The 20,552-nt window shown below is 43.0% G+C and overlaps 1 protein-coding gene across 1 annotated transcript in view; it reads left to right on the forward strand.

The window, feature by feature from the left end:
- Positions 1 to 5,507: 5,507 nt before the first annotated feature.
- The window catches only part of Oga (O-GlcNAcase), a 31,974-nt gene continuing 16,929 nt past the window's right edge, over positions 5,508 to 20,552 (forward strand). Inside the window, exons 1-8 of the mRNA XM_048338399.1 lie at positions 5,508 to 6,156; positions 10,174 to 10,225; positions 10,723 to 10,820; positions 12,779 to 12,909; positions 13,568 to 13,739; positions 15,512 to 15,610; positions 17,363 to 17,647; positions 19,634 to 19,792. Coding sequence (XP_048194356.1) covers positions 5,958 to 6,156; positions 10,174 to 10,225; positions 10,723 to 10,820; positions 12,779 to 12,909; positions 13,568 to 13,739; positions 15,512 to 15,610; positions 17,363 to 17,647; positions 19,634 to 19,792 — 1,195 coding nt within the window. The 5' untranslated portion in view covers positions 5,508 to 5,957. The remainder of the gene's footprint in view (positions 6,157 to 10,173; positions 10,226 to 10,722; positions 10,821 to 12,778; positions 12,910 to 13,567; positions 13,740 to 15,511; positions 15,611 to 17,362; positions 17,648 to 19,633; positions 19,793 to 20,552) is intronic.

A 20,552-nucleotide genomic window follows, 5' to 3' on the forward strand; every position in this document is an offset into this window, starting at 1 on the left:
GAAAGGATGTAACAATTTCAAGGCCCTTCTAACAGGATGCCTTAAGTGTAGCTGGGAAGTATGTAACTAAAATGTAATAAGCAAGGGCCAAGCCACTTGGCCAAAGCAGAAAAAGAATTCTCAGATTAACAGAAAAGAAGCAAACTATTTAGAAAAGATTTTTCCCACACAGAATAGCTAGAATTACATGTATGAGCCACTGGTACCCAGCTTTGTTTTGTGCGTGTGCGTGTGTGTATGTGTGTGTGTGCTGGAGTTTGAACTCAGGGTCTGGGGGCTGTCCCCGAGCTTTTGTGCTCAAGGCTAGTGCTCTGTCACTTGAGCCACAGCTCCACTTCTGGCTTTTTTGGAAGTTAATTGGAGATGAGTCACAGGGACTTTTCTGGCCAGGTTGGCTGCAAACTGCAATCCTCAAATCTGAGCTTCCTGAATAACTGGGATTATAGGTTTGAACCACCAGCACCCTGCTTTCTCTTTAGATTCTAATGACCAAGTTTCTTTATACAAACATCTTAACCTGGCCTCCAGTGTAGACATATCCATTTATGTTCACATCTCAGTCAGGTATGATGGGATCAGAAGGAGTGGACCCAGGGCAGATCAACACAAAGCAACTGGCACAAAGATGACAGAAACTTCTTGTGTGTTCCTACTTTTCTTTGTTCATCTGGAGCATGCCACAATGGCAGAAGGCTCCTGCTATCATTTCTCTGGGGCACTGCTATCAAGTACTTTTTTGGGGGGGAGGATTGGCATGGGGCTTCAACTTCAGGTTTATCTTTTTTATTTTTGCCAGTCCTGGGGCTTGGACTCAGGGGCTGAGCACTGTCCCTGGCTTCTTTTTACTCAAGGGTAGCACTCTGCCACTTGAGCCACAGCGCCACTTCTGGCTGTTTTCTATATAAGTGGTGCTGGGGAATCAAACCTAGGGCTTCATGTATGCAAGGCAAGCACTCTTGCCACTAGGCCATATTCCCAGCCCCTCAGGTTTATCTTTGAGCTTTTTTGCTAAAGGCTAGTGCTCTACAACTTTGAACCACAGCTCTACTTCTGGTTTTCTAGTGGTTAACTGGAGTTGAGTTTCATGAACTTTTCTGCCTGGGCTGGCTTTGAACCTCAATCCTTAGATCTCAGCCTCCTGAGTAGTTAGAATTACAGGCGTGAGCCAGTCTATCAAATACTTTTGAGCTTCAACTTGTACATAGATAACTGCCTGTTTGACAACTCCTAGACCTAGCACACAACTTGAAATCAACCTATGCCCCAAACATACCAAACAAGCACTCTTATCACTTAGCTGTATCTTCAGCCCTTCAGATTTTAAGTCTTCATTTGCAGTTAGAAATTTTAATTCAGTGGTACAGCATTTCTCTAGCTTGAGATCCTTCTGTCCCCAACACTGCCAATATATAAATAGATAAATTAAAATCTTCACTTCATTCCCACTCTTTGCCCCCATTTTGTTGTTTTGAGGCTTTTGCTTTTGTTTCATTTTTGAGGGAGAATCTTTCTATGCAGTCCAAGCTGGACTCCAACTCCAAATCTTCCTACCTCAGCTGCCTAAGTGCTGGGATTATAGATAGGTACATACTGTCCCACTCCGGTTCTTCCCTATTAAGTCACCAACTTCACTACCAACATTCCTCTCCAGTTCCAGCCACTTTCATCCCTCGCCTACACCACAGATTAATTGCCCATCTGACGTATCCCCTGCAGCTATTACTGCAGCTATTATTCATTACATCACTAGATTCCCTCTCATGGATCCTATCACAAATGGACTTCTATGTATGTACTGAATTTGTTACAGTTTGTTCCTGTAAGGTTCACCAGAAAGAAAACCTACCACATGGTTCAGGAAGAGAAGAGTATATGGGGGGCCAGCAAATGGCCAGCCCACACAAGAGGCATGGGGAAACAGAGGGGAAGGGGGAAGAGGAAAAAAAAGGCAAGAGAGACTCTAAGAGATAAAAGGAAAGAGAATGAGAAAGAAAAGCAAAGAGTGGGGACTCGTGTTGAACTGGATTATATGGGAAAGGCAGGAGGTAAGGCCAGGTGGATCGGATGTGACCTCAGAGAAGGAGGTGGTAACTGCCTCCAGGTGTGCCAGTTACCTAGGTAACACAGGTACTGGGCTCAGACTTAAACAGGTGGGGAGCATCTGCATGAAGCCCTCCAGGGGTGGACCTTACAGTCCCACCAACCAAACTACAAACTCTGTGAGGGTAGAGCCCTATGTTATTCATTCTGAAAATACTTATCATGTGCCCTGGTTCCTGTGGTAGGTGATAAGGCTAGAAGCAGGGACAGAGGTGGTGTGTTGTGGAAAGACCATGTGTAGCACTAAATGGGCAAGGGAGCTAAAGAGAGACTTCTCAGAAGAAGTAAAATGGCGAAGAAACACATGTGGAGATATTCCGCATCTCTCTGGCCATAAAAGAAATGCAGTTAAAAACAACCTTGGGATATCACCTTACCCCCGTCAGAATGGCCTATATTCTGAACTCAGGCAACAACATGCTGGTGGGGATGCAGAGAAAGAAGAACTTTACTGCTCTGCTGGTGGGAATGTAAACTAGGACAACCACTCTGGAGAGCAGTCTAGCGGTCCCTCAAAAAACAACATAGACATACCCCATGACCCAGCCATACCACTCGTTGGCATCTACCCTGCGCAGCAGGATCCAGGATACTACAAGGACACCCTCATCTCCATGTTCGTTGCTGCACTGTTCACAATAGTCAAGATATGGAGACAACCCAGATGCCCCACTGCAGAGGAATGCATCCAAAAATGTGGTACCTATATGCAATGGAATTTTACACTGCCATTAGAATGGATAAAGTAATGGTATTCACAGGGAAAGAGATGGAACTAGAACAAATCATGTTGAGCAAGATAAGCCAAGATCAGAGAGACAAATGGCATGGTCTCTCTGATATGCAGGGGTCAGATTTAAAACACAAGGAGATATGACAAAGTAAACCAGACTCAAGATTCCAATCCAGGCCGAGAATATAGCTTAGTGGTAGAGTGCTTGCCTTAGCATGCATGAAGCTCTGGGTTTGACTCCTCAATACCACATAAACTGAAAAAGCCAGAAGTGGGGCTGTGGCTCAAGTGGTAGAGCACTAGTCTTGAGCCCAGAGAGGCTCAGAGACAAAGCCTTGAACTCAGGGCTGAGTTCAAGCCCCAGGACCAACCAAAAAAAAAAAAAATCAATCCAGAGTGAGACCAAAAGAGGATAGTCTTGGGAGAAAACCACCAAATAGACCTAAGCACCTCTTCATATATACATAAAATAATATACAGGCTGAAGGAACCCCAAAGATAAGGAAACAAAGGACCTCTTCTTAATTTGTCTTATACTTTTTAGATGACTATATATTCTTTACCTCACATATGGTGTATACATATCCAAATCTGAGGGAAGCTGGGAGGAGTGCACAGAATGAGTGGAAAGTGGATGAAAAAATACAGCAGAGGGCCCCAACAGCTGCACTGAACATTGGTGAAAGTGAACCAAGCAGCTCAAGGGCAGTGATGAAGAGGAAATGAGAAAGAGGGAACAGATGATACTAAGCAAAAGGAAAGAAATGTACATATCACCCAACTTGGGAGTAGCAATTGTGGCAGGAACCTCTCTCTCCCCCTGCAAGTTGGAGAAGTACAGACACAAAAAGTTGATCTCGCTCCAGAGCCTGCACTGTGGACAGCAGATGAAATTGTGGCTACTAACTTGCTACCAGTTGCATTGACTGGAATGACAGCCCTCAAATCTCCCAAAGGACTTTATTTTATTTTATTTTTTTTTGCCAGTCCTATGCCGTGAACTCAGGGCCTGAGCACTGTCCCTGGCTTCTTTTTTGCTCAAGGCTAGCACTCTACCACTTGAGCCACAGTGCCACTTCTGGCCATTTTCTGTATATGTGGTGCTGGGGAATTGAACCCAGGGCCTCATGTATACGAGGCAAGCACTCTTGCCACTAGGCCATATCCCCAGCCCTCCCAAAGGACTTTAATATCCAGTGAAACTTCCATGACACTGTCATCATAGAAAGTCTCCTAAGAAAATGCTTGCTCCAACTCATATACTAAAATTGGATACAGAGAAGACTAGCATAGCCTCTGTGCAAGAATAGCACACAAGGGGCTGGGGATATGGCCTAGTGGCAAGAGAGCTTGCCTCGTATACATGAGGCCCTGGGTTCGATTCCCCAGCACCACATATACAGAAAACGGCCAGAAGTGGCGCTGTGGCTCAAGTGGCAGAGTGCTAGCCTTGAGCAAAAAGAAGTCTGGGACAGTGCTCAGGCCCTGAGTCCAAGGACCAGGACTGGCCAAAAAAAAAAAAAAAAAAAAAAAGCACACAAATTTGTAATGTGTTCCATATTATAACTGAAGGAACGCTGGACACTGGTGGATCATGCCTATAATCCTAGCTACTCAGGGGACTGAGATGTGAGAATGAAGGTTTGAAGCCAACCTGGGCATATAAATCTGAGACTCTTCTTCTTCTTTTTTTTTTTGTCAGTCCTGGGGCTTGGACTTGGAGCCAGAGCACTGTCCCTGGTGTTCTTTTTTGCTCTAGGCTAGCACTCTACCTCTTGAGCCACAGCGCCACTTCCAGCTTTTTTCTACCTATGTGGTGCTGAGGAATCGAACCCAGGGCTTCATGTATACGAGGCGAGCACTGTATCACTAGGCCATATTCCCAGCCCGGAGACTATTATTTCTAAATAATCATCCAGACTGAGTTAGGCCTTTGGCCTGCTTCCCCTAGGCAATCTGGCTAACTTATAATTTCTATCGTTCATAGTCTAGCTTAAAAGTGAAAGTATGCTGCAGCCTAATGAGGAGTTATTACCTCCTCTGGCTCCCAAAACACCACGCAGGAATTCCGTGTGTGCCTGTTTATCTCCTACCACCACACTATGAGGTCACAGTGGCCCCAAAGCCCTGATGAAGCAAGCTCAATAACCGCAGAAGGAAGTAATGATTGCATTTTTACATGGGGGGGGTAGTAACTCCAAAGACAGGTAGGGGCAAATGATTCCAGACAGAGGGGTGAGCTGAGTTTTTTGGAATGGTATCGTCACTTAACGGAGCCTGGGCCAAGCAGATGTAATGAGCCAGACTATTAGAAGAATCTCCAAGGAAAATAGGTCAGTTCCTATCTCTTTAAGAACGAAAGGCTGCGTTTCCGCGCCTGCGCATTAAGAGAGTAAAAGCCTCTCCTTTTCACCCTCCCCACCCCCCCCCCCTTCTCCCAATAGCCCCAACCTGCTGCAGCCTCCTCCCATACACCCCTTCTTCGGATCAGGTAATGGTCCGTTCCAAGATGCCAGGCTTGTTCCGGAGGGTGGCAAACGTGAATGGTACATTCCATTGCCTTCATTACCTCCGCCTCTCACGGATCCTTAGTTTGCGGCTCCCCCTATGTAACAAGCATTATAGGCTGGTCCCGAAGCAGGAGGGGAAGTCGGGCTGAGGACCGGTCTGAGCCGGTCTGCGGCGCAGGCGCAGTGCGGATAAACAGGAAGCGGGCGGTAGGGGCTGAAGCACGGGAGGCTTAGGGATTTCGGGAGGGTAGAGACTGGAGAACTAGGATTATTTGGGGGACAGCGGAGCGCCGAGAGAGGAAGAAGCAGCCTTGGCCATCAGCCTCTGGCGTGTGATTCCGGCTTCGCTCTCTCCGATTAGGCTTATACTTCCGTCCCCCCCAATTTAGGCTGAAGCAGCGGCTGACAAAGGGCTCCAGCCGGGGCCGCCGCCCTTCGCATCCGGGCATCCGGGCCCCTGCGGTGAGGGAGGAGGCAGGGCGGCCGGGAGGGGGAGGAGCCGGAGGGGCGCGCGCCGGGAGCCAAAGCCCTCTCCGGGGCTCCAGGCCAGAGACCCGACGGCGGACGGAGGCCGCAGAGCACCCGCAGAGGTGGCGGCGGCCGGTGGTAGGAGGATGGTGCAGAAGGAGAGCCAGGCGGCGCTGGAGGAGCGGGAGGGCGAGCTCGGTTCCAACCCGGCCGCTTCTTCCGGAACATCGTTGGAGCCTCCGGCGGCTCCGGCCCCGGGAGAGGACAACCCAACCGGAGCCGGAGGCGCTGCCGCGGCCCGGGTGGCAGGAGGGGCTCGGAGGTTCCTGTGCGGCGTGGTAGAAGGTGAGCGCCCGTGCCCCTGCTGACCCTCTGTCCTTGGGAGGGACAAGGTGGTGGTACTTCCTGGGGGGCTCCCAAAAGGCATATGCCCCCTTAGGCCTGTGTGGGGTAGAGAGGAGAGCCAAAGATCGAGTTTCCGCTCTTCACGTCCTGATGGAGTCCAGTTGTTGGGCCTTGATCGAGCCTGACCCCACCCGCCGCGGGCTTGGAGCCAGGCCGACCGGGAGGGAGGCTGTGGCTGGGAGCCTGGGGTTAGGCTCGGAGTTCTTCCGTGTACCCTGGCCTTGATGCCTCAGGATTGCCTGCGTTCGTGTGAAAAAAAAAATGTGTAGACTGCTTTTGTCCCCACCCTTTAGGGAAAATAAAATCAACCCACACAGAGGTTTGTGTTTCCTGAAGAGAGAGCGCGCGCAGGTCGGCTTAGTGTGTTACACATTCCTTCCCTGATTGGATATTTTTTTTTTGCTTGCTAGCAAACCCGTGTGTGTGTGTGTGTGTGTGTGTGTGTGTGTGTGTGTGAGAGAGAGAGAGAGAGAGAGAGAGAGAACAGATCTTTAATGATAAAAAAGGAATACCCTTCAACAGATCCATTTATGCCTTTGGAGATTCATTTGCAGCCTCGAAAATTGCACCCTTTTCCCAAAGGATTGTTCTTTGCCCTCCAGGAAATGATTTGAATATAACAATTCTCAAAGCATCTGTGAAACGGGCTTCGAGTTTTGTGACTGCAGAAAACTACTTAATTTTTTTCCCCTCTTTGGCTTTTACTTGCAGTTAAAAGGAATAGACGTTTTGATAGTAAGAGAAAATGACCAGAAGACCATATCACAATATCTTAGCATACCTGCTAAGAAATGGGATATTCTGCCCTGAATAAATTCAGTAGAAGCACTGTTGCTCTTGAGTACAACATCATATATTTGCATTTTCTTAAGTATTTTGACTGAACTATGATTCCTAGTTGTCTAATCTTACTAGTTCTTTCCTTTTAGCAGGAAGACAATATAATCTGTTTTGTGTTTTTGGCCATTCATGGGACTTGAACTCTGGGCCTGGGTGCTGCCCCTGTGATATTTTATTCAAGGCACTCTACTACCTCTTTGAGCCACAGAGTCACTTCCAGTTTTCTGGTAGTTAACTGGAGATTAGAATTTCGTGGACTTCACTGCCTGGGCTGGCTTTTGGGAAAAGGAGGCTTACCTTTTTTTTTTTTTTTTTAGTCCATCGGGTGGCTTGAACTCAGGACCTGGGCGCTGACCCTGAGATTTTTGCTCTAGGCTGTGCTCTACCATTTTGAGTCATAGCACCACTTCCGGGTTTCTGTTGGTTAATTGGAGATGAGTTTTACAGACTTCCCTGCCCTGGCTGGTTTTGAACCAGGATTTCTGCCTCTTGATTAGTTAGGATTACAAGGGTGAGCCACCAGCACCCCACAGGGTTGCCTATCCTGGTTGAGAGCATCAGTTTTTTCCATGTTGTTCCAATATATTCTTTGGAAAGATGGGTGCTACTTATATTTACAGTGTTACTGTAGGAGAGAACATGCACACTACTTGGCAGCTGTGATAAGGCATGAAACAGTTAAGTGAAATCAACCACATTGCAGAATTTGGGGAAAGAGTGTACTACTGGAGGCTTTTTTGTTATTTTTTGATGTCTTCCTGTGTTGGCTGGGCTCCAACTCACATTCTTTGGCCTCTGCCTCCCTGGAGTTGGTATTAATGAAAACATGATTGCTTTGTGTGACACTGTTGATATTTATTGAGCTTGTTAGAAGGGGAGGGAGTTTTTTTTTTTATTTTTACTTTTTGCCAGTCCTGGGGCTTGAACTCAGGAGGAACTGGGCACTGTCCCTGAGCTTTTTCTTTTGCTCAAGGCTAGCACTCTACCACTTGAGCCACAGTACTGCTTTTTTGTTTTATGTTGTACTGAGGAATCCAGCCAGAGGCTTCATGCATGCTAGGCAAGTAAGTACTCTACCACTAAGCTACGTTTCCAGCCCTGGGAGGTAGATTTTTTAAAAAGGAGTATTTTATAGCTAAAGATCTTTGGGTAGAGGATGGAGAAAGACTACTGAGGCTGTAGAAGTTTCAGGTGTGATCCTTGCTTGGAATATCAGCTCTGGGAGGCTGATAAGGAGTTTGAGGCTAGACTCATCTAGCCTCTCCGATAAAAGAAAAAAAATGATTTCAGTGCTAGACTGCAGCGATTCTAAGGAAATTTTCCAGTCCATTATATCTCAGGTAATTTGGTGGCTTTGTTTTTTCTAATAAAAAGGGGAGCTTGGGGCTTGGGATATGGCCTAGTGGCAAAAGAGCTTGCCTCATATACATGAAGCCCTGGGTTCGATTCCCCAGCACCACATATATAGAAAATGGCCAGAAGTGGCACTGTGGCTCAGTGGCACTCTGTGGCAGAGTGCTAGCCTTGAACAAAAAAAGAAGTCAGGGATAGTGCTGAGGCCCTGAGTACAAGCCCCCCAGGACTGGCAAAAGAAAAAAAAGGCGGGGGGGGGGTGGAGTTTTGTGTTAGAAGTATGTTAAGAGTCATCTTCAAATTCTTTTCTGTTATTTTGTATGGTAGGTAACTAAGCCCTGTGAATGAAGTGTTTATTTAATACTTCTTGGTTGGCACCATTCCTAAAACTGGAGAATAAGAAATACTGTAGCCACTGGGATTCCTGTTTTGTTTCTTGTCTTTACAAGCTTTTGTTGGTTTTAACTTATGCCTTAATAGCCTACCCTCTTTATAGTGCCAGTCAACCAAAACCATCTGACTCTGAAAGAGGGTTTCTGAAGCTTAAAATGTCCTTAGGATTTTTTTGGGGGGTGGGGTGGGGGGGTTGATTGTAGGGCTTGAACTCAGCCTGGGTGCTTTCCCTGAGCTCTTCAGCTCAAGGCTAGTGCTCTTCTACTACTTTGAACCACAGCGCCACTTTCAGTTTTCTGGAGTTTTATTGGCACTAAGAATGTCACAGACTTTCTTGCCTGGGCAGGCTGGCTTTGAACCGCTATCCTCACATCTCAGCTCCTGAGTGGCTAGCACCAGTGCTTGGCAAGTTAGGCATTTTAAATTCAAAGATATACTTATGTATATATGTTGAAGCGCCTCTAAATGAATGTTTAATGCCTACTCTTAGCATAATCCTGCAGGTGGCCAGGTGCTAGTGACTCATGCCTGTGGTCCTAGCTACTCAAGAGGCTGAGATCTGAAGATCATGGTTCAAAGCCAGCCTGGGCAGGAAAGTCTATAAACTTCTCTCCAATTAACTACCCCAAAAAGCCAGAAATAGAGCTTGTGGCTCAGTGCACAGGCTGCGTTCAAGCCCCAGGACTGGCACACACACATAAAAAAGATAATGCTGTAATGCTGCCAGAAAGGCTAAAGATTTATATAATTTTACCATTTCAAGAGTTATTTACTTACTTACTTGTACTAGTGCTCTACCCCTTGAACCACAGCTCCACTTCCAGCTTGTTGGTGGTTAATTGGAGATAAGAATCTTGCCCCCCACCTGGCTCATTCTCTGTTTTTTTGTTTTTTTTTGGCCAGTCCTGGGCCTTGGACTCAGGGCCTGAGCACTGTCCCTGGCTTCTTTTTGCTCAGTGTTAGCATTCTACCACTTAAACCACAGCACTGCTTCCAGCTTTATCTATATATGTGGTGCTGAGGAATTGAACCCAGGGTTTCATGTATGTGAAGCAAGCACTCTTACCACTAAGCCATGTTCCCAGACCATGGCTCATCTTGAGCTAGAATTATAGGTGCCCACCAGCACCCAGCATGACTTAGCTGCTTTTAAATAACTACCACAATAACTGTTATAGTAGAAAAATAAGAACATTTACCTTCTAATACCACCACCCAAAGATAGACCTATTAATGTATTACTAAGAACTTCAGATTTTGGTACACATTTGTTACAAAAAGATTTCATTTTATGTTTTGTAACCTATTTTTCTCAGTAAAACTTGCTACATTTTGATACTTGAAAATAACAATTCTTTACCTTAAATCTAGGATTTTATGGAAGACCTTGGGTAATGGAACAGAGAAAAGAACTCTTTAGAAGGTAAATTTTTATAATAACCAGAAAGAATAATATTAAATATTTAACATTAAATAGTTCTAGTGGAGTTTGGTGATTCTCCATAGTAAAGTTCTTTTTCTTTGGCCCTTTACATGTTTACCTACCCCTAGGTTTTCAGGCTTTTCTTGGGACAGCTGGAGATGAGAGTCTTACAGACTTTACTGGAAACTTTGCCTGTCTTACTCAGTTGTATTTGTGATGTTGACGTGTCTTGTGATAGTTAATTTTTAAAGAATCCACTGAGTACTAAAGTTTAAAACTACTGTCATAAAATATTATTAGTTTTGTATGAAATGACAATGCTCCAAAAGGAGGAGGAGGGAGGGAAAAGGAGAAAAATGAGAGAGGAGGCAACATGTTTTACAAGAAATATACTGATAACCTTATGTAACTGTAACCCCTCTGTGCCAAAATTAAAGGGAAAAAATTGCTTATAAATGTGGCTTGTTTATATATTTGTGATTGTTTTTTCCCTTCAGGCTCCAGAAATGGGAATTAAATACATACTTGTATGCCCCAAAAGATGACTACAAACACAGAATGTTTTGGCGTGAGATGTATTCAGTGGAGGAAGCTGGTAATCCTTTTCTTTTTAATATAATATACAAATTCATATGTGGAAAAAATCATGGGGCTTTAACGCAGGGCCTGGGTGCTGTCCTTGAGTTGGCTAACAATTTACCACTTTGAGCCACGCCTCCACTTCCGGTTTCCTTGGTTAGTTAGAGATGAGAGTCCCACAGACTTTTCTGCCTGGTCTGGCTTTGAACTCTTATTCTCAGGTCTCAGTGTCCTGAGTTGCTTAGGATTATAGGCATGAGCCACCAGCACCTGGCTGGTAGTTTCCTTTTGCCTAGAAACTGCTTAGCTTATGTGAGCTAGTATAGAGTTATAGAATGGCACTAACAAGATCATGGCCATTAAGTGATTCATGGGTATGTTAGTTGACTCCACTTGTTCTCTGGTTATAGGTTGTATTCTTCACTATTGCCAGTGGTCTGAACAATGTGGGGCCACTGAGAAAAGGAACCTGAAGCCAAGTCAAAGCCTCAAGTAGAGCAAGTGAGGCACCTGCTTTGAGTACAAAACAAACCAAAAATAGCAGTAATCAGGATGAGTAGTAATATCTTATGTAATAATTTTTGGAGATCAAAAGTAATACCAAAAAGTTCTATGTTCAAATTTTTAAATAAAGACAAAGTACTACTGATTATTTCTTTTGTTTCAGGATCTAGTTTGGCTTAGCCTTAACCACCGTTAATGATCCAGTGAATGGTAGGCTGTATTAAGACTACCCTTGATATGAGAATTATGTTGAGTTACATAAAGTTTGTAGACAAGTTACTAGATCACAGAACATCTTTGTAAATCACATACCTGTTTTTTTGAGACAGTCGTACTTAGAATTAAGTAGTACATACGTGTAACTAATAAGCTGCTCGGTTACAGAGCCCCTCCGAAGACACTGAAACAGGGACTTTTCTTAAATTGTGAAGAAATAACTAAAGTCTATCTCTGTAGTGTTGTTTACTACTGTTTTTGTTTTTTGTTGGTCGTGGGGCTTGAACTCTGTCTGGGCCTGGTAGCTGTCCCTGAGCTCTTCAGCTCAAGGCTACCACTCTATTACTTGAGCCACAGCACCACTTCTGGCTTTTTCAGTTCACTATACTGAGAAATGGAACCCAGGGCTTCATGCATGCTAGGCAAGCACTGTTACCACTAAACCACATTTCCAGCCAATAACTGGCAATTTAATATTTCTGAAAACAAAATGTTTCATTACTTTTAGCTTATTTTCCAAAATGGATAAATTATTTAGAAGTAAGAAAGGCCTCTTACTCTGTATGTGTGTGTGTGTATACATGTGTATATGTATACATTATCACGATCTCACATGGCTTTTTTGCTGAAGGCTGGCACTTTTGAGCCCCATCTCCACTTCTGACTTTTTTTCTGGTTAATTGGAGGTAAGAGTCTCCTACTTTCCTGCTTGGGCTGTCTTTGAACCTCCACCCTCAGATTTCAGCCTCCTGAATAGCTAGGATTATAGACATGAGCCACCAGAGCTCAGAGGATCTGTTTATTTTCTGTTAGTTCAAATTAAGTATGAAACTTTACTCTCTCTCTCTCTCTCTCTCTTTCTTTCTTTCTTTTTTTGCCAGTCCTGGGGCTTGAACTCGGGTTCTGGGCACTGACCCTGCGCTTTTTTTTGCTCAAGACTAGCTAGCACTCCACCACTCCAGCCACAGTGCCACTTCTAGCTTTTTCTGTTTATGTGTGGTACTGAGGAATTGATCGAACTCAGGGCTTCATGTATGCTAGGCAAGTGCTGTACCACTAAGCCACATTCTCAGTCCTGAAACTTCTTTGTAAGACATAGCACTTCAGCTTAGGCCATTTTGTGGGTCCTGTTACTTTGAATATGGCAATTTTTAAAACTGAAGAACTTTTCCTCGGAAGAAAAGTCTTCAGTTGGGAAGTGAAGGTTCTTTTAGTTTTCTAGACTTTTTCTAGACACATGAATTTCTCCTTTAGAACAACTTATGACTCTGATCTCTGCTGCACGGGAATATGAAATAGAGTTCATCTATGCTATCTCACCTGGATTGGATATCACTTTTTCTAACCCCAAAGAAGTATCTACATTGAAACGCAAATTGGACCAGGTAACTTTTTTTTTTTCTCACTGGGTACTTGAAATTAAGTTTTCTTAGTTGCTTTTATAATATTAAAGGGAAATCAGATTCCTACTTGTTTCTCTAAGAATTACTGTTTTTGAGTAGAATGTTGTTTACTAGGCTCCATTCTTAAGAGACTTAATGACATGGGCTAGATGTTTGTTTTATTTTTGCCAGTCCTGGGGCTTGAACTTAGAGCCTGAGCACTGTCCCTGGCTTCTTTTTGCTCAAGGCTAGCACTCTGCACTTGAGCCACAGCACCACTTCTGGCCGTTTTCTGTATATGTGGTGCTGGGGAATTGAACCCAGGGCTTTCATGTATAGGAGGCAAGCACTCTTGCCACTAGGCCATTTTCCCAGCCCTGGCTAGATGATTTTGAAATGGGTTGTCCAGAGCTCTACTATTGATCTACATTCTCAGGGATATATTTTCATTTTCATCGGAGCTCATCTGAAACATGGGTCTCAAAACTTGTCTAGCTATTAAGCTTGAAATCTCTTTGTACAACTTTAATAATAAGAATTCAAGTTTTAAGTATTATAAGGAAAGTATTTAAGTATTAATTGTAACCATGAGATATATACTTGAAAGCCTTTTCTTTTTAGTTTCAAAGTGAGCTAATGTGCATTTTTGTTTTCCTCCTAGGTATCTCAGTTTGGATGCAGGTCATTTGCTTTGCTTTTTGATGATATTGACCATAATATGTGTGCAGCAGATAAAGAAGTCTTCAGTTCTTTTGCTCATGCCCAAGTCTCCATCACAAATGAAATTTATCAGTATCTAGGAGAGCCAGAAACTTTCCTCTTCTGTCCAACAGGTATTATATACAAAAGTCTTTTAAACTTGTCACCCTAAAATATGTGATTTCTAAAGGACCCTCTATATAGGCCCTATCAATAACTCCTCCTTGCTGTATAAAGGTAGGAACACTTTTTCTAAATGACATTCTCATGATCTTGTAATGGAAAATTTTAGTTTGAGAGCTCACCAGTGGCAATCAACTAGGAAAATAGTTTTTAGTATTGGAAGTATATAAACATAACATTGTAAGGGTTAAAAGAGAAGTAGTATTAATGGAAATAAAAACTGGAAAAAGACAAATTTATATTGCTTTTGACTTGGAGTTCTTGTATCCTCCTACTTGTTCCCTTTTTCTGCCCATGAATATCTGTTCCTTTTTCACTCCTCCCACTCCCATCTGGTCTTGCTGTGCCAGTAGTCAGTGGTGCAGAATGCTGAAGAATCAGCTTCCTTCAGTTTTCTTGCACTAGAAATGTTTTCATCTCTTTTAAAAAATTGCTTCTGAAAATTCAACCTCCAAGAAATTTTTTCCAGACTATTTCTTGTTTAGGAAACAATAAGTTGGATCTGAGAAATTTTGGACCGATTTTTTTCACTTGTATGCATGTATCTTTTGGAGTATTGTGAACCATAAACGTTATTTTAGTGATTCTTTTTTTTTTTTTTTTTTTTTTTGGCCAGTCCTGGGGCTTGAACTCAGGGCCTGAGCACTGTCCCTGGCTTCTTTTTGCTCAAGGCTAGCACTCTGCCACTTGAGCCACAGCGCCACTTCTGGCCATTTTCTGTATATGTGGTGCTGGGGAATTGAACCCAGGGCTTCATGTATATGAGGCAAGCGCTCTTGCCACTAGGCTATATCCCCAGCCCCTAGTTTAGTGATTCTTATATGACACATCCTCAAATATTGTTCAGTAAGATACTGGGAATTAACCAGGCACTGATAGTTCAGGCCTGTAATCCTAACTTCTCAAGAGGCTAAGATCTGAAGATTTTTGTTAGAAGCCAGTTCAGGCAGAAAAGTTCATGAAGCTCTTACCTCCAATTAACCAGCAAAAAGCCAGAAATGGAGGTATTTCCAGTAGTAGTGCACCAGCTTTTAGTGGGAAAAGAAGCCAAACAAGAGTGTTAAGCCTTGAGTTCAAGCCCCAGTACTAGCACAAAAAACAAACAAAAAAGATTGGAAATTCACTGAAGTCCTAATCTTAAATTGTTAGAACTTATAGTCATTGGGTTGTCAATTGATTACATTTGGCCTCTGAAAAATGTGATTTGGTTTTGCAGAAAATCTAGTTATTTTGTATTTCCAGTATCTGTGGGATTATACCAATTGATGTGTTACTGTTAGAGGAATCGTATCACATTTTTATTTGTTTTTGGGGACGAATCTATGTAGTCCAGGTTGGCTTTATTTTTTGCCAGTGCTGGGGCTTGAACTCAGGGCATGAGCCTGTCCCTGGCTTCTTTTTGCTCAAGGCTAGCACTCTACCACTTGAGCCACAGCGCCACTTCCGGCTGTGTGTGTGTGTGTGTGTGTGTGTGTGTGTGTGTGTGTTACTGAGGAATCAAACCTAGGGCTTTATGTATATGAGGCAAGCACTTTACCACTAGGCCATATCTCCAGCCCCCAGGTTGGCTTTGTTAGCCTCTTGAGTGCAGAGAGTGCTAGTACAGGCTTGCTACTACCATGAGGTGATACATTTGGACAGAAAAATTATAATGACTAGAACATTTTCCCATTCCAGAATCCATGACATTTCAATACTGATACCCTTTTTCTCCCACACTCAGAATACTGCGGCACATTCTGTTACCCGAATGTGTCTCAATCTCCTTATTTGAGGACTGTGGGTGAAAAGCTTCTGCCTGGAATCGAGGTGCTTTGGACAGGTAAGTCTTTTTTGATTTTTTTTTTTTTTCTTAGTGCTCATCCTGGGCCTAGAACTTGGCTTGGGTGTTGTCTCTGAGCTTTTTTGCTCAGCTCCACATTTGGCTTTTTGCTGATTAAGTGGAGATAAAAGTCTCATGGACTTTTCTGGCAGGGCTGGCTTTGAACTACAATCCTCAGATCTCAGCCTCCTGAATAGCTAAGATTACAGTCTTTAAATTTATATAGTAATACTTTAATTACCTAGGATCTAGAGAAATCAGTTTCTTAACTAATAATATAATTAGTCTTTACTTGTATAGAGCTTTTAATTCAACATATAAATTTATGATTGCAGTGCATCTTGATTAGAGTCACTCCTTCCCCATCATTCAGTTGAATGCTTTTTTTTGTTGTTGGCTTATACATTTAGTAAAAAAGTGTGTGTGTGTGTGTGTGTGTGTGTGTGTGTGTGTGTGTGTGTGTGTGTGTGTGTGCTGGGGCTTGAACTCAGAGCCTTGCGATTTTCCTTATTAGCTCTTTTTGCTCAAGTTTGCATTCTACCACTTGAGGCACACTTCCACTTCTGGCTTTTTGTTGGTTATTTGGAGATGAGAGACTTTGCTTCCCAGGCTGGTTTTGAACCTGGATCCTAGGATTGCAGCCTCCTGAGCAGTTAAGATTACAGGTGTGAGTCACCAGTGCCTAACTTAAAAAAGGAAAATCTTGGGGCTGGGAATATGGCCTAGTGGCAAGAGTGCTTGCCTCCTACACATGAAGCTCTCGGTTTGATTCCCCAGCACCACATATATGGAAAACGGCCAGAAGGGGCGCTGTGGCTCAGGTGGCAGAGTGCTAGCCTTGAGCGGGAAGAAGCCAGGGATGGTGCTCAGGCCCTGAGTCCAAGGCCCAGGACTGGCCAAAAAAAAAAAAAAAAAAAAAAAAAAAAATCTTAAGTGCTGGGGCATTTCAGTATTAGAGCATCTGTTTCGAATGAGCAAGGCTGTGGGTTCCATTCCATGCACAGCAAGGAAAAAAACTTGAAAGAGTTTGTAATGTCTTTGGTATATCAATTAATAAATAATAGAAGATCTATATGGAACTTTAAAGGTTATCGGTTTAGGAACAATTTTAACAGTAGTGGGAATTGAGTGTAGGCCTTCAGGACAAGTCCTTTATTACCTCTTGAGCCATACCCTCAGCCTGAGGTGAAAATTAAAATGAGCCAGGTGGGTGGTGCAAGAGTAATCCTAGCACTTAGGAAACTAAAGGGATTTCGAATTTCGAGACTAGTCTGGGTCATCGAGTGAGACCTAGTCTCAGAAAAATAGAAATAAAAATTGTGACTGGATGGGGCTGGGGATATGGCCTAGTGGCAAGAGAGCTTGCCTCGTATACATGAGGCCCTGGGTTCGATTCCCCAGCACCACATATACAGAAAACGGCCAGAGGTGGTGCTGTGGCTCAAGTGGAAGAGTGCTAGCCTTGAGCAAAAGGAAGCCAGGGACAGTGCTCAGGCCCTGAGTCAAAGGCCCAGGACTGGCCAAAAAAAAAAAAAAAAAAATTGTGACTGGAGATGTAGCTAGCTAGCTCAGTGCTAAGCACATGAGCCCTGAGTCTGATCCTTTGCATTGAAAACAAAAAAAAAAAAGGAAAATTGTCAGGATGTATAAAAACACAATTGAAAGTTATATATATGAATGGTTGTGTATATTTGTATGTATGTTTTAACTATGTAAGAAATACTTTTAATAAATGTTGATCATTATTTCTAGGTCCTAAAGTTGTTTCTAAAGAAATTCCTGTGGAGTCTATTGAAGAGGTTTCTAAGATTATTAAGAGAGCTCCAGTAATCTGGGATAACATTCATGCTAATGATTATGATCAGAAAAGGTTATTTTTGGGCCCCTACAAAGGAAGGTCCACAGAACTCATTCCACGGTTGAAAGGTGTATTGACAAATCCAAATTGTGAATTTGAAGCCAACTTTGTTGCTATCCACACCCTCGCCACCTGGTACAAATCAAACATGAATGGAGTGAGAAAAGATGTAGTGATGAGTAAGTACTCTGTATTTGATCCTTGACATTGAGAGAAGAGGTGGGATTAACTAGATAGAGCCATTGGAAAGTTTGTGTTCCTAAGTCATCACAGTTGGAGGCTTGCTTGTTTTTTTGTGTTTTTTTTTTTTTTTTTTTTTGTGCTAATCCTGGGGCTTGAATTCAGGACCTAGGTGCTGTCCCTGAGCTTTTGTGCTCAAGGCTAGTGCTCTACCACTTGAGCCACACAGCTCCACTTCTGGCTTTGTTGGTGCTTAATTGGAGGTAAGAGTCTCACAGACTTTCCTGCCTGGGCTGGCTTTGTAGTGTAATCCTCACATCTTAGATTACAGGCCTGAGCCACCAGTGCCTGGATGTTGCTTATGTTTATTAATGAATTATGTATATGATAAAAGAATTAGGCTGAGTGGTCTTGGATAAGCCACCTAACATCTTGATCTTAGTTCTTTTTGTTGTTGTTGGTCATGGGGCTTGAACTTCGGGTCTGGGGTTTGCCCCTGAGCTCTTCTAATCAAGGCTAGCACACTACCACGTTGAGCCAAAGCACCACTTCTAGTTTTCTGGTAGTTAATTGGAGATAAGAGTCTCATGGACTTTCCTGGCCCACACTGGCTTTGAACCATTATCCTCAGATCTGAGCCTCCCGAGTAGTTAGAATTACAGGTGTCAGCCCCCAGCAGTTTTTTAAATATGACTCAGTCCTTGAAATCTGAGTACCAGACAAAATAGTCTTTTTTTTTTTCTTCTCTTGACAAAATAGTCTTCAATATTCCCATCTCTAGATTCATTCAATTGTGTTGCAAGTGATTTTATTAAAGAAGATATTTTAAATGACTAAATATTGTTGAGCATCATTTAGTTTCATCTTACATTGTGAGACATTCTTATTTTAGACATTGGCTTGCTATTTATGCAAAATCCCTAGTGTAGTTCTATATACAAATACTGGTTATTTATTCATTTGCATTTAAATTACCTACTTTATGGCAGGTACATCTTCTGGGTATTGAGGATGCCAAGTTAAAGAGTTTCTACTTTGAAAAACCAGCCTAAGTTGGAGAAAGCAAATAGACAGTTGTAGTGTATTAAATGTTATAATATTTACACAAAGTTAATATGAGAAAAACAAAACAGTGATCACTTCTGTTAAGCAAGATTGTTGATAAGAAACAGTGTCATAGGTATTTAAGCTGAGTGTGAAGAGAGTTTGCTGGGTATTAAAGGTTCACAGATTAGAGGTGAATGCACTGATGCGCTTGGAGAACTGAGGCTTTCTGTTTTGAAACTTGGTGGTAGTTAGCTGTGGTTCAGGGCCACAAACTTCCAATTGTTTATTGAACTAATAAACAATACTTTCTCCCCAGTAAAAACACAAAACTAGCAGTACAGTCTCAATCCACTCCATATAACATTTAACCTTTCTGTCTTTGGCATGTACTATGGAGTAGCTCTCACTTACCATCCGGGCTGTCTGCAGGGAAATGAAGGAAAGCTAAGAATATAGGAGCTTGGACTACTCGGCTAAAGATCCAGGCTTAATTTCCTATACTTGGTTCTACCTATTTTTTTAATTGCTTTATCTGTGCTCTTATAAAAGTGTTCTGTTGATTTTTCTATTCTTTGTCCCTCTATTGCATTCATTAATAATGAAGTTATATAAGCCCCTGAAGACCAGCGAGTATTTTCTCGTTGGAATGCATAGTAACTCCAACCTTGTGTTCTCAATAATTCATATTCAGTAGTCATTTATGGTAAATTTTTTCAATGATTGTTAATATAGTATTTCTTATTTCAATTGGGTAAGTAGCCATTTAGTGGAATAGTTAGGTGATTTTATTGCAAATGAAAGTTTAGTGAGGATCTTAGTCATACTTCCATTTTTGTACTTAAGGTTCTAGTTCTGCTGTGATTTTACTGAAACTAGACTCATCCCTTTCACTTGTAAGGAGACTTTTGTAATCAAAACTTTTTGTGCTTTTCTTTCAGCTGATAGCGAAGACAGTACTGTATCGATCCAGATAAAGTTAGAAAATGAAGGCAGTGATGAAGATATTGAAACTGATGTCCTCTACAGTCCTCAGATGGCTCTCAAGCTAGCCCTGACAGAATGGTTGCAGGACTTCGGTGTACCTCACCAGTATAGCAGTGAGTTTGACCATCTTTGAAAGGGGTTGGATTGCATGGTAGAATGACAGTGTAATGAGTGACAATGTAACAAGTGACAGTGTAACGAATGTTGTCATGTTACCTTAAGCCCTTACACTTTTTTTTTTTTTTTTTTGGCCAGTCCTGGGCCTTGGACTCAGGGCCTGAGCACTGTCCCTGGCTTCTTCCCGCTCAAGGCTAGCACTCTGCCACCTGAGCCACAGCGCCCCTTCTGGCCGTTTTCCATATAAGTGGTGTTGGGGAATCGAACCAAGAGCTTCATGTGTAGGAGGCAAGCACTCTTGCCACTAGGCCATATTCCCAGCCCCCTTACACTTTTTTTTTGCACAGGGTCCAGTATTGAATCACAAATGTTCTTGCCTGGCTTGCTTGTTCAGCTGGCATTCTGCCGCTTGAGCCACACTTCTAGCCTTGCTAATTTTGTTGTTTACTTTTGGAGATGGAATTTCAAGATCTTTCTGCTTAGGCTGGCTTTCAAACTGCTTTTCTCCATATCTCAGCCTCCCAAGTAGCTAGGGTACAGCTGTGAGCCACCCATGCTCAGCTAAGCTCTCATACTTAAGCAAAGTGAAATTGAAATACTAGGTCTTGCTGGGTGTTAGTGGCTCAACCCTGTAATCCTAGCTATTCAGGAGGCAAGATCTGAGGATCTCAAAGCCAGCCTGGGCAAGAAAGTCCATGAGACTTACCTCCAGTTGACCACCAGAAAACCCAGAGGTAAAGCTGTGGATTAAAGTTC

This window comes from Perognathus longimembris, chromosome 2 (genome assembly GCF_023159225.1).
Source record: "Perognathus longimembris pacificus isolate PPM17 chromosome 2, ASM2315922v1, whole genome shotgun sequence".
NCBI lineage: Eukaryota > Metazoa > Chordata > Mammalia > Rodentia > Heteromyidae > Perognathus > Perognathus longimembris.